This window comes from Parus major, chromosome Z, assembly GCF_001522545.3.
Source record: "Parus major isolate Abel chromosome Z, Parus_major1.1, whole genome shotgun sequence".
Classification (NCBI taxonomy): Eukaryota; Metazoa; Chordata; class Aves; order Passeriformes; family Paridae; genus Parus; species Parus major.
Genome location: NC_031799.1, coordinates 64,821,534 through 64,836,317, shown reverse-complemented (window position 1 = coordinate 64,836,317; position 14,784 = coordinate 64,821,534). Strand labels below are relative to the sequence as shown.

At 36.5% G+C, this 14,784-nt stretch overlaps 1 protein-coding gene across 13 annotated transcripts in view; it reads left to right on the top strand.

Annotated features, from left to right (window-relative positions):
- Positions 1-14,784, top strand: part of PAM (peptidylglycine alpha-amidating monooxygenase) — a 132,441-nt gene that overhangs the window by 38,777 nt on the left and 78,880 nt on the right. For all 13 annotated transcript variants that reach the window (XM_015652381.1, XM_015652380.1, XM_015652387.1 and 10 more), the window contains exon 2: positions 13,817-14,334. In XM_015652381.1, coding sequence (XP_015507867.1) covers positions 14,243-14,334 — 92 coding nt within the window. In that variant the 5' untranslated portion in view covers positions 13,817-14,242. The remainder of the gene's footprint in view (positions 1-13,816; positions 14,335-14,784) is intronic.

The window sequence follows — 14,784 nt, the reverse complement described above, 5'->3', positions numbered from 1 at the left end:
GACCTTAAGGATAATCTGATGCAATCTTCCTGGCAAAAGCATAGTCCAGTCATGATTACCAGCACCTTGTCCAGTGGATCTTAAAAGAATCCAACATTGGGAATGGAATCACCACATCCCAGAGATGATTATTTCAAGGGCTGATTTTTCTTATTACGACAAATGTTCCTTTGCTGTCCAACAGAATCTTCCCAGGAGTAATTTATATCCATTACCCCTTGTCTTTTCCTTGTGATTCCTTGTGAAAGGGGAGTCTCCTTTGTATCCCACTGTGATAAGAATTCCCACAGATGTTCTTTTCTCAAGGCTGAACAAACCTGCTCTCTGTTTGCCGGCCCTGGTCCCTGTAGTTGCTTCCCAGGGCTGTTTCAATCCCCTGCAGACGCTCCTGCACTTCCTCTGACCCCCTGCCTGCCCTACCCTGCTAGGTGAACATTGTGCCAGGTGTATGGAGGCTTTCCCTTTGTCCTGTTCCAGCAAAGGCCAATCTTTAAAGAAACACCTCTTCCTCTTTTCTCCAGGATGTCTGTTTGTGGTTTGTTTGTTTGTATTGTTATTATTAAATAAGTAGTTGAATATTGTTAAGCAAACTAGCAGAAAAGTTGTTAAAAGGTCCTGTAAGTATAGGTTTCTCTGTTTGCTACTTGTATTCTATATTCCCTTAGCAATAAAGGACAGTCATGTATGTCCAATTAGAAGAGTGGGCAGTTCTGGAGGACTAGACAAATGTAGGTGAGTCACAAAAATTCGCTTCAGCCTGTAAGCTGTTTTGTTTAGGTTGCTTTTACCTCTGTTCCATAACATAATCTCTAAATAGAATGATGTTAGGGGAAAAGTGGTAGGGCTTTTGAGCTGGCCTGTAGTTAAAAGGATCTTTGAGAGGTTTCTTCCTATGATGTTCCATTTGTTGTCTGTGAAACTGCTCCATCCCCTCCTCTAATAGTGGATCAATTCCAAATAAATTTTGTATTTCCACTCACTTTATTATTTCATAGGAGGTGTTAGTTAACAAACACTTCCTAGAGAGGTATACTGCCATGCTGGCATCTGCAAGGTGCTTAACAACAGACAGGTCACCAAGGAAAACAGCTTTTTTAGTTGCTGCTTTTTCAGCTAATCAAAATAATCACTTGACAGATAGAATAGCACAGGAAAGAGACTTCATTCTGAAACAAAAGACAATAATAATTTAACAATAATTTAATTACCTAATTATTAGGTAATTTAATTATATTAATATAATATATTAATGATAGGTATTTTAATAATAATTACCTAATAATATTTTATTTTCCAAATTAAAAAGAAAATTATCAAACTTGGCATTTAATTAGCTACATATTTACCATTGTTGTATGTAGGGGTGGTAATTCACTTGCAACACCAATATAGAGTCTGTAAGAGTGGGCATAAGCAATAAGACAAGTACTGAGTCCTTTGCCAGCTGGGCTTAAATCACAACAATACTGAAGAGATTTCTAGCTCTTGAATTATCTTCCATTTCCTTCCCTGTAGTGGAATTCAGGAGTCCAGATGTGAGTAGGATTCACAGGTACTTTGGTTAGGAAAAGTAAACTTTTTTTTTCTGTTTCCTGTTGGAGGTTTTGGGTACATCTTAAATTTAATTTTAATTTTCAGTGGGCAGTGGTTATACTTTGAAAGCTAAAAAATCCAGATTGGGTTCTAGCATGTTCCATTTTCTCTTGCCAGATGTCTGCAGATCTCAGCAAGGCAACCTCTGTAGTAAAATGCAGAGCTTTAATTTTTTGCTTTCTGATGTACAGGTTCAGAAGTCATTAAATCAGACTATTTAGGTTCTGTTCAAACTGTGTATTGCAGAAATGCTTTTCAGCTGAATTAATTTCAACAAATTAGCTAAGTACAAGCTAAGTTCAACCTGAAATCCATGGCTGTTATGTAGGAGTCAGAAAATAAAAAGCTAGAGGATTTTGTGGAGTGGTATAGGAAGGGCAGTATGATGATTAATCTCATACCCATGTCTGTCAGTTTTTTGTAGAAAACGGTAATCAGTATCAAGTAAAGACATTGATTCCTATATTATGATTTTAACCCATTCTGTGCAAGATTCTATTTGAAACCTGAAAAGAGCCTTACCAGACACAAATAATTGCAAAAATGGCAAAAAAACTTGTGTGTGTATCCCAACTAAAATGTATGGGATACTAGTCTGAAAATATATGGGTGGAGTGTACTGGTCTGCTAAGAATGAGAACAGATGATCATTTTTTATGTAGTTTTAAATTTTATTATAAACACCAAAACGAAATCAAGCTGACATGAAATCTGGTTCTACCCAGTTCTGAGGAACTTCAGTCTACAGCAAAACTTTCTTGAAATTTTCTTCTTGTTTCATTGCTTTTATTGGTGGACTGAACTTGTGTATGTGTATATATACAAGAACTGAATTGTACGTATGTGAAATCTAGTTCATTTTTGACAGGGTTGAATGGGATTGCAATCCTCACTGTGTGTGTGTGTGTGTGATGTGGTTTTGTTCTTCCCACTTGCTGCCGTTCTTCACTCTCAAAGGTGTGCAGTTGTCTGTCACAGAACGAAACTTTGTTTCTTAATATTTATTATTTATGCTTTGATTTGAAATATTTGAAATTTTATGATTCATAATTTAAGTCAATGAATGTGTCTATCAACAGATTTCTCTTTTTTTTTTTTTTTTTTTTTTTGCTATAAGGGAACTAGTACCATTTTAAAGTTTGGAGTAATTTCTTGCAGATTGTCTAATAGGTATCAGATCTTTATAAGGCAAAGTATATCCTTAATTTTTGGCACTTGTAGGGACCTCATCTGGTAGCATGAAGGATTTCCTTCAATAGTAGCCTCTCTTTCCTCCTTTTGTATTCAAGGTATCTGATTTCTCTTCATTTCATTCAAGGATAGGTCTGCTTTTAAACTGTGCTGTGAGTAATGCTGACAGTAATGTATTTCCTTTAGCTAAGGTAATCTAAAATTGAAATAACTTGAAATTTTTGAAATTACTGAACATGCCCTGGGAGAGAGAAAATATGTATGACTCATGGCTGTTGACATTTACTTTTTTTTAAATGCCAGGCAAGATTTTCAGAATGAATAAAGCCCACTGTTACTGAGAAACGGGAGTAACCAGTGTATAAGTAAGCTTTTAAAATTGCACTTGCCATTGCTCTGGCATGTGAAAACTAATTGTGTAAATAGTTTATCACCTTAATAGTTTTTGCTATGCTGAGGGACAAGGTACTGTAGATTTTACATACATTTTCCTCTCTCATACGTACTTTTGACTGAACAATTAAAGGAAGTAAAAGAAATGTGAAGATGTTCTTCCTTGTAAGTCAAACCTTGATGTTGCATGAGACAAAACAGATAGTAGAATTACTGGAAAGTCTTAAAAGATTTGTCTGCCCATGCAGTTTATTGAAAAAGGAGTTAAGCGTCTTTTGAATCACCTAAGTTTTGGAAACAAGTATTTCTATAAAAATACAATTATTTTTTTTTTTTAAATCCAGTATCCAGAAGGGATAAAAGTGTCTCACCCAACCTGGCATAGTTCCAATTCCATATATCTTCTACAAGTATTATATTTTTTGCAGTAAAACAGTTTTTTGGGGGGATTGAGCCTAAAAATTAGATGTTGGGATGGATATCCTACTGTTTTCCATGTATCATCTTTTCAGTCCTGATGTATAGCTGAATAGCATTTTCCAGGGAAGAACACTTGATTCATTTTACTCTGCAAATGAAGAAGCTTGAGAATCCTCCTTCATACTCCAACAACCAGGGTAAAATACATTTCTACAAGGAAATCTTATCAGGAGGCTGGGGTGGAGGTTGTAGAGAGCAGGGAATATGTTCACAGTGGTTTAGACACTAATGCTAGTTATTTGTTTTCCCCTTCATGGTTATTTCTCTTGGCTTGTTTTGTGTTATGGAGATGGCAAATAAAACTAGTTGTGATTTAAGGCTGGGAGGCATGTCAGCACCACGTAGATCCTGTAGGCTGGGAAAGACAGTCACAAGGAAATGAGAAAGCTCATGGGGTTGAGATGAGGACAGGGACAACAAAAACTGTGTGCACAAGCAAAGCAAAACAAGGAATTCATATCCTCCTTGCTATCAGCAGGTGTTCATCACCTGCAAGAAGCAGGGCTCCTTCACATGTAGTGGTTTCTTGGAAAGACAAATGCCATCACTCCAAATGTCCCCACAGTCCTTCTTTACGTGGTACAGGATATCTCGTTGGCCAGTTAGGGTCATCTGGCCTGGCTGTGTCCCCCTCAGCCTTCTCACTGGTACAGTGATATTAGAAGCAGGGGAGGCTTTGGCTCTGTGTAACCACTGCTCAGCAACAGCTGAAACATGTTTTCAGTGCTGATTTGCTTACAAATCCAGAGCATGAGTTGATATAAGCTTTTTGGAAGAAAATGTATTTTGTCCAAGCCCAAATCAGTACAAATTACACCTACAAACCCATCCCCAATTCTGTACTGTTCATATGTTCAGGTCCCATGTTACCCAATACATTCTTATTATCCTCACCTCCTACACACCACTTCCAGTCTTTTGATGTATACACAGATCCTTCATGTATGGACCACCCTTGTAAAATGCCCACAAACTTTCACTGAGTTCATTCAGTCCATGACTTGGAACTCCATTTATTTGTTGAATGCTCAGGACAGAGAGGTAGTGTGTTGTGGGGAGTTACGGGGTTCAAAAGCCAGCTCAGGTCAGGTCACAGCTGCACTTGGTGCTAACTTGTGTGAGGCTTGTCCATTGCTGGTTGAGGTAGGAATAAAATTCATTTTATAGGAATTCCTGTAACATAAAATGCAAATCACCAATTACAGCAAATTAAAGGTTTTTCCATTAAGTCTCCAACCCTTGTCCCTTTGGACCAGGCTATAATAGGATCTAACATTGCAATGGACTTCTCTGTTCTCCCCTGCTCCCATGCAAGGTCCCCTCCTGTGGCATATGGGATATAATCCTTCAAGAACTGGTAAAATTTGAGTCCTCTCCTTAGCTACAGTCTTTACAGATGAGACTTCTCTAGTGTGAGAAGACTGCAGTGCCACTTCTCCTAATGGGTGTCATCAATTGACATGATTTAGATCATTTAATGCACCACTGTCAAAGGGTTTTAACAAAAGAGTTACTAATAAGCTGTTTTAAAACTGTGAAGTACAGTTTGGTGCCAAAGTTCACTCTGTTACTGTGTGACCAACCATTTGAACAATAATACAAAATTACCAGGAACAAATCAAAGTTACTGTTCTACCAAGGCTATATGTGATATCCGTCACTTTAAAAAGACCTACCTTGGGTAAAATGGTCTCTCTGCTTCAAGGAGCAACCTTCAGAGGCCACCCAGGGGAGATCACTGCCACACTGCCTGGCAAGGAGAACTCAAAGAAGGCTCACTTAGGCTTCACATATTTATGGAATAACATGGTTTGCTCATAGTCACATTGTGTACAATGGGAAAAGCATGCATGAGACTCCTTGTGCCCATAATTTCCTTTGTTCCTTGACAAATGATCCTTGGAAAAGCTACTCGCTATTCGTTCTTTAATCGCATGATCAGTGTTCCAAGCTCATGATGGATGAGCTCACTGTGTCACTCTGCTCCTTTGTGGGTTTTCAGAGAACAGATAAAACTGGAGTTCTTGGCCCTTTAATGGCTCAGATCTTTTTCTTCTCTGCAAACTTCGCTGTTTGGCTAAGGGGACGTGTGCATCTGTTACAATGGGTATACCTGTATACATGCCACAGGACCTGCTGAGAGCTGGTTCTGATGTGGGGTTTCCAGAGAGTTTTCCTGAAGCTACCTTTAGAACACATTCACTTGCTCCACTGTGGAGTCCCTTTACCCGACTTCTGACATGGGGTTGAACATTTTGTACATAGCAATGGAGCAGCATATGTTCTAAGCACTTCTTTCTTGAACTGGTTTTCATTTCTGGTTTTCTTTCCCTTATTCTTGCTTTCTGGTGTGCTTAATTTTTCTTCCATTTTCTCTTCTGAACTCGTCTTCCTATGTGTAATGGTGCCTTCTAGCCAATAAACCTGGGCTTCTCCTTAATTATGCATTTATGTCCTAGTATATACTATATTTATATTTAGGTACTTCATAGAAGAACCTAGTGCTAGTATAATCACAGGCAACTGTGTTGTATTTACCTTTATACTTCTTTTTAACTTCACATAATGTTAAGACTTGTTCTGCTGAAAAACTGTTCTGTTTTATTGTGTTGAGTTTCCTTAGAATGAGCATTTTTATATTTTGTGATATCTTATGTTACTCAGTTGTTAACAAATACTAAATGGAATTGGATTCACTGGCTTGGTTTTCATCTTCTGCTCTCTTCATTATCCTTTTCCTTAATTAAGAGGTGGTGTTATCTCTGCCACGTGGACCAAGGAAAGGCTATAACATTACTTTTGTAATGAACTCTAACAAACTTCTGTTGACTTATTTTCATTAATTGAAACTGCTTGTAACTTCTATGAAGTTACAATGCTGTAAATCTCAGTTTAACTACATGACCTAGACTGGATATATGGGAAGATGTTCCAGATTTTTACCTGGAATTACTTGGAAAAGACATACAATTAAAGGGGTCAGAACAAAATTCTTTGTTTTTCTTATTTTTATTTCTAGTAGCCATACATTTTTTACCTCAAGAAGGCTTATTGAGACAGGTTTTTGCAGGGGATGTGTCTGGAGTTGGGGGGTGTTGTCATGAATAGTATTTGGATTGACAGGTCATTCCAGCATCCTACTGAGCAAATAGCAACTGTAGAACTAATCACTCCAGCATTCTCATAAGAATATTGTATTGCGCCAGGAATTACCATTTACAGAACAGGAATAAAGGTGTATTACAACTCCATATCCAAGAAGAGCCAGAAGATTCCTTGCATTAGCAGTGTTCCTGTTCCTACTGCTGTTCTGACTCCTAGCTACACCCAGCTGTTTCTTTTTTTTTCAATGCTTAACTTCATCTAGTACCTTTGACAACTGCTCCAACTCAGTAATCTCACCAAAAAAAACCTAGCCTGTCTCTGCAGTGGGAAGTTCAAGAAGTTCAGGAAACCTTTGGACAATGCTCTCAGGCCCATGGTGTGACTCTTGGGGCTGTACTGTGCAGAGCTAGGAGTTGGACTCAGTGATCCTTGTGGGCCCAGTTCCAGCTCAGGATATTCTATTTTTTGATTTATTAACAATTAAGTGAAGTAGGATACTGAGAAATAAGAACATATTTACAACCAGCTTCCTTCAGCCTTAGCTTCAATCTCAATTCTTCTTTCCTGAGTTGTGCAGGGGAATGGGGAATGGGAGTTGCAGTCAGTTCGTAGTGCTTTCTTCCTGCTCCAGAGTGGGGTATCTCTTGTGGAAAACAGTCCTTCATGACCCGTTCCAGCATGGGTTCTTTTCATAGGTTCAGCTCTTTGAGAGCAGACTGCTCTAGTCTAGATCCTGCATGGCTGCAGCTCCTGCCAGGAGCCTTTTCCAACATGGACTTTGTAGGAACTGCAGCTTCCTTCATGGTACATCTGCCTGCTTTGGCATGGGCTCTGTGGGCTGTAGGTGATCACTTGTGCCTGGACCACCTCCTTCTCCTCCTTCCTCAAGGACTTTGGGGTCTGTAGAGTTGTTTCTCTCCGTTATTCTCACCCCTCTTAGCTGCTGTGCAGTGTTTTTTTACCTTTTCCTAAATACCTATAGCAGAGGCATCAGCAGCATGGCTGAGGGGCTCAGCTTTGGGCAGTAGCAGGTCCATCTTGGAGCTGACTGGAACTGGTCCTGTCTGACACATGGACAGCTTCTGGTGTCTCTCACAGAGCCCTGCAGCTGAGCCCACCTCAGTTCAACGTCCTTCTTAGCAAAGGAACATGCAATGAATTTAATTCATAGTTCATATGTAATGCATAATTGAACTTAAGTATTTGAAATGATCTCTCATCTGCTTTATCCTTGGAGGCTAATCCTATCTCTATAAAACATTCTCCCTTTAATATTTTCTATTTTTGTGTAGCAAAGGGAAAACAAAGGGTATTTCAGTGAACTTTAGTTTTTATTACATTGTGCTACTGATAAGGATCTGGATATTAAACGAAAGCAGAGGCATCTTATGTGTTTTCCCTTTTAAGCAAGTAATTAGTACAATCCAGTTTGTTCATTTTTTCAATATATGAAATCAGCAGTTTGCTAAGATGTTGTCTTTCTATAAAAAGTGTTGATCTTTCTTGACAAGAGAATTTTGCCTTTTTTGATAACTGGTCAAAGCAGAAGCATTAGAAGGTGATTTAATGTGAATAAAATGCTTTTCAAATGGTATTAAAATGCAAACTGGTAGAACCAACACATGCTGTCTTGTTTTCAGACTTTTGAAACATACCTGTGACTCCCAAGAGAAGATTGTGAGTATTTCAAGCAGTTTCAGGCTGTAAAAGTGACTTTCTGCTTGAAGTCTCCTGTTTTACTAAAGCAAGCACAATTGTATTAATATGAACAGGGAAGACTTTTTTTTTTGTGGTTTGCTTGCATATATCTGTTCTATCAAAGAAAGTACAATTCCTTGTTCTTAAAACAAGTTTATACCAAACAGTTTACAGTATGGTGATGGAGAAAATGAGTAAATAGTCTTAACTTGAACTGTGTATTGTGTTTTGAAATTCAGATTTCAGAAATTAATGTAAGTTGCCAGAATTTCAAAGAACATTAATTTTATTTTGGTCCGAAATGCCCTGGCAAGTATCTCTAGATTGTGCAATATTAAAATTCCTTTTTTCAGGTATTTCTTTCTCTCACACCTGTGTGTATTGTGTTGAGCAATGGCATTTGTAGTATTTACTTTGCAAATGGGAGGAAAATGTGACTGAGAAGGTAGTCCTAGGACAGCTTTACTTGTTGGCTAATAACCAAGTCTTAAGCAAAGGCTGCTCAGTAAGATCACATTGAGAAGGAGTAGTTAAATCTTTCCTGCCTCTTTTTTTCTTACACATTTTCTTCTGTTTCCACTGAGTTCTCACACAGTGTTAAAAAAATAACAATTCTAGAAGTTTATCTGGCAAAACCAAATCTGCTAAAACTTTTAAATTTGTCTCTTCAATCCCAACTTGGGAGATGCTGAGAGTGGTAGCTGTGTGCATAGGTTGGTGACAGCAATTCTGACACCTTGAATTGTGGGGTTTTTGCTTTCCTTTGTTTTTCTGTGTTTTCTCATGTTTATCATGAGGCTCACAAAAAATTCTGAGTCTGGTTTTAGTTTCTATACATTCTATAAACTTTTGCTCTGTCCCCCTAGAAATAATGTCCTTGTTTTTTCTTTGCATAAACAGATATAATAATCTGTTTCCTGGAATCCTTCTGTTTGTGATTTCCATAACTACTATTGCTGTATGAGCTGCCTACTAAATACAATAATGAATAGGGTTTGCGTATGGGTTGGGGCCATAGGGTTTGATTTTCTCTTGTTATACCAGCTAGCAAACTGCAAGTTGTGTCATGAACGTATTGGCCTCCCAAAGGGAAGCGTGTAAATGACAGTTCTTCATCCTCCACTTCTTTGCTGTATAAAACTTCAATTAATTTAAAAAAACAAATCAACAAAAAAATCTGTCTAGTGTATAAAACTTACCATACTTATTGAACTGACAGAGCATTTGAAAGTTTCTGCTTTATTTTTTTCTTGGTACAAACAGTCTATCTTAAGATAGTAAATAGAACTTACTTTCCCAGTAGGAAACCTATAAAAATGCTTAATGGGTCATCAGAATCTCTCAAAATAAGCTTAGATTCAAGTACTGAACTCTTTTCGTATGTTGTGTTGCCCTTATAAACAATCCTTTTAAGGATTAATTACCATTTTATTAATTTTATTCTTCTAGTTAAATAGGGAAAGAAATACACGTCTAATTTGCATCATATTTGGAAGACATTCAAAGAGTAAATCCTATTAGAATGAATCCCGTTTCACTGCTGGATACATACAAGAAAATTCAAATCATAGTCCTTTATTTAATGTATTAATATTGTTCTTCCTTTTATGGACTGGGCAACAGCTTTCTTTATAAAATATTTCTTCTAAAAATAGGCATCATACTTATTCTCAGCATTTTGGCGGAGTTTCAGAAAAACAGCATTAAGAGCAATCATGTTTATCTTTTTTTATTGTTCCTTTGATATTAATATCTGAGGTTTTTGTTGGTAGCAGAAGATAGGAATTTGCACAATATAAATTAAACCAAGAGGCAAGCTATATTTGAAAAGCTACCATTTTCATTTTTAAAAAATATGTTTAATACATATTCCAAAATACCAAATCCAGTATGGGTTGCTGCACAAGCAGGAGGATGCTTTATCACCCCAGCTGTATGCTCACACGAGTTCTGTTGTGAGAGAAGGCCAGCAGTTGCCTGTGAATTGTAATTCACAATTACAATGTGGCTAATTACATTTAGTGTGTTAATTAATATCTAAGCAGATCCCGCAACATATTGATTCACCTGTGTTACTAAAAGCAGAGTGTTGCAACTAGGATGCCCAGCTGCAGTTTATTTGTTGAGCTGGCTATTGCTTGTATACCTAGTTGTTGTCTAAGCTTAAAATTTTGCCTGAGACAAAATGTGAACTTGGTTCTAGCTGAAGACAGAACACAAGGAATCCTTACTCATTTCCATGACTTCAGTGCATGAGAAACAAAAACAGAGATTTGTGTATGAGGAATTACTGCCTGTGATAGACTTGGATATTAATCCCCATGAATTTTGACCATCTTCTAATTTTTCTTTGAAGGTAGTGGTGGTTGAGAGTGTGGTTTCTGCTTGTGGCTTGTTCTCATGGTACTGTATATAAGATGTTCTAGTGACTAAACATAAAATAAGAAAATACTATAATGTGGTTTATAAACCTGTGGTTAATACGAAAATTTATGTAGCTGATCTTTGGAAATTAATCTCTATGCTTTTAAAAGACACACTTGTAATTTGTATAATGTCACATTGCTATATTGTTACTCTGTTTTGCATTCTATTTTGAATTCCAGCTTCTTCCCTGCCTCTCCTTCCACCCACCCTCATTCAGTCTTTGTGGTACTTGCTTTAGGCTAGTTTTTTTCCTCTTTTCTCCCTTACTTTTTGCTTTGTTTGGGTGGAGCATGTGAGATAACATATTTGCATTGCCCAATCTAATTTTCATCTCCCTTTCTCTACTTTCATTGTAGTTTTTGTCATTAATTATGTCTTTTTACTTTATTAGTTTGGTTCCCTTGGGATCTCTTACCCCAAATTGAAAACATAACAGTGGTATCTAGATGTCCACATAATGAACCTTAATTATGTAATCTTATCTCTCATCCTCACTTTTTTCCCTCATCTTACATTTTTCTGTATTGCATCATACCTAAAATTACTTTGGAATGACTTCAGGGTAGTTCTGCGTTCCTAAATTTTTTCCCTTCGCTTCTTTCCAAGTGTAAAATTTCATTGTGCAGGGACCTAATCTGAAGTATTAGGTTCATTAAACTTCATATTTCATATTCATCCAGCTGATAAACCATAAAAACTACTTGGGGATGAAATGGGACCATTTTTAAGGTTGAATATATAAATGTAATTTATGTCACAACAGCTTAATTTCTTCGGTTTTTTAGGCTGTTCCAAATTACTGCTTTACCCCCACCTCCTGTGGTCAGCCGCTAATTGTCACATATTCTCTTAACATTAAGATGTGTTCTGGTGATTTTTGCTATTGCCATGTTTAACATGTAATGAGAATTGAAAGCTGCTATAAAGAAGCCCTTGTATTTCAGGTGAGGGACTATTAGTCTGGTTTCTTAGTTACTTTCTTTTATTTCTTTTATATGAAATTAATCTCCTTTATTAAATTGAATACCCTGTAGATGTTTGTAACAGACTTGATGTAACAGATCTCAGATTTAGTGAAGCCAGCATAAACTAAGCATTTGTTCTTATTTCTAGTTATTGGAAAATATATTTTCATTTAAAAAAAAATTAGAATATTGTAGTTCTGTGTGTGTTACAATTTATTGTATTATTCCTGTCCCTGTTTCTTAGATTTTTTTCTTGTCAAGTGCATTTATACTACAGTATAGGAAAAAACAGAAGAATTTCTTGGGTAATACGACTAAAGGTGGATAGTAGAACTTCAAGTCAGGTAGCTTACAAAGACACTGAACAGTTGTGTAGTTATTCCTTAAAGAATGAAAGTAGTAAAGCCTTATTACAGTTAACTTACATGCAGTATATCAGCATGTAACGCTAGTCTTGTTTGTTTGTTTTTAAGTTATTTTTGGCCTTCATCACAGCACAGTCCTTCATATGTGTTGCAGATTTGTATAGTTTACCAGTGAAAACTATTTAAGTTACTTCTTCTAATGAGGAAGTTGAGACGTGAAAATTTACATTAAAAAAAATAATTAAGATTATATCATTGCTTGCATTAATGGCTTTAGACAGCCTTGGCATAATTTTTGAGAAGCTGGAAACTACTGTGTATGTATTTTCAGTAGTTTGAGACTAAATTTTTTTGCCATCCTTCAGTGAATAAAATTTGCAAGTTTAATGTTGGTTAATATCAGCAGATTTTTTTAATCTTGTGACTAGTCCAATGCAAATCTAGTGTAGCTGTTTAACAGCAAACAGTGACTGTTTAGCCAGTATGGCTTCTTAGTTTAAGATTTAAAAGAAGCGTTTTTGGTACATGTGCCCTGAAATGGGAGTGATTGAATGGAATTTATCTATTTATTTATTTGTGGATTTTCATTGGTTTCATGTCAGAATCCTTACTTTCTATTTCATCCTTCTGATAGTATTTTGACTATGTTTTCCAGGGACTGGAAGATATTTTAATTCGGATGGGTGTTTTCTTATTAGTATTTATATACTACTACACTATTTAGTATATTCTATTTATACTAATTTAGATCTACTACATAGTGGAGTTAAAAGATTTTGATTATGACTGGAAACTTCCCTTCTGCAAAACTGAAATTCCCAGAAAATGAAAGAATACTAATATATATGTCTTCATTAAGACATGGTGTAATTTTCTATCTTAATTATTAATAAATACAAAAAATTTTGGAATTAAATAGTGTGTCAACTAAAATGGGGAAGTTGAACAGGGGGAGATTAATGGTTACACTGACATACCCTCAGTGTATGAAAGGACAGAAAACTATGCAACTAATAGAAAGGAGTCTGATGTCAGCAATTCTGGTTACTGTATTTCCAAAAATATTTGTTAAATATTTGTTTCCTGAAATGGTTATAAAAAGGAGCTAAAGTACGTAAGAAACAGATATTTATTAATGACATAATGATTTATTACATGTTGAATTAAAAGTAAAATATTCTCAGTCTGCAATATGTGCAGAAACATTTGGTGATAGTTAATAAAATTTACTAAACTTGATTCTTGCTATGTGAAGTTGGTGCTTCCCCGTTGTAGAACACATTATACTAGTGTTTGCATATCTGAAATACTCCATGCTTTGCATTTTACATATTGTGGAGGTTTTTATTTATCTTCCCACCATCTAAAATATGTTTGAGAATACATTTTGTGTATCAAAATGAACCATGTCTGTTTCTGATCAAGTATACAGGGAAGGGGAAAAAAAAGGAGGAATCAGCAGAACCAATTCAATCTTAACTGGGCTGGACTAAAGGTCATGAAGGAATTTAGTAATGTATTAAAATGCCTCAACGGTGAATTGCTGAGAATTCATGCTCTAACGTGTTAGTCATCCTTAAACTCGTTCTCTTTTTACAGGTTCTGAAGGATGAGTGATGCTGATTTCTATAATGCCACTTGAAGTCTCCAGCGCTGTGGATTGATAAGTAACGTGCAGATTTACCTGCTCAACCTGGGCGGAAAGCATCAGGAGTACTAGTCCTTTTCAGCTCCTTAAGTGGACAGAAGAACAGTATCATCTATCTGCAAAGGAAGATTTTCCAACAGTTTTTTATAGCTAATAAAAAAGACAACATAGTATCATCTACCTTCCTGATTTACAGTGTATCACCTTCCAAGACAGATGGTCTGTCAGAAGCTGGAGGATTCCTGCAGAGCAGGCATAATAATGAAGTAGTGAAATAATACTGCTGCAGCTGCCCCCTGATTGTCAGGATCACAGCTAATAGAACTGCACTGCCCTTTTTCTGCTTTCTTAATCAGGCCAGAAATAGCAGGGTGGACATGGCAGGCTTTGTTAACAACCTGCTAATACTGGTTCTTCTGTTTCAAAACATCTGTTTGGGTTTCAGAGGCCCACTTTCAGTCTTCAAGAGGTGGGTCATGTAGGAAAATACTACATGTTGAATGCTTGTGGTCACAATATTACCAAAGTATGAAAAAGCATGTCTTAGGTAAAAATGTGTTAGGTTTTGATCATTGCTCTGAATTTTCTTTCTGCACTTTTGAAATGGCACTGTTGTCATACTGAAGACAGAAACTCATGTTTTATCCATAGGATTGCTCATTAAAGGTGATGCATAGATCGAAGGATAAAATGGCAACTAATACAACATTTTTAGTTAACATTACAACTGTATTTGAGGCTAAGAAGTAAATTTCAGAAGCTGGAGTTAGAGTGCAGGATAAGATAATGTCTTAACAGGAAATGTCAACTAACCCGAACAGTCCTGAGAAATTTAGGAGTTGTTTGGATTCAAAATTCCATAGGTAAACTTTAATGTAGTGTGGACAAGAGAAGTAGCCTATTAGCTCATGGGAAAAGG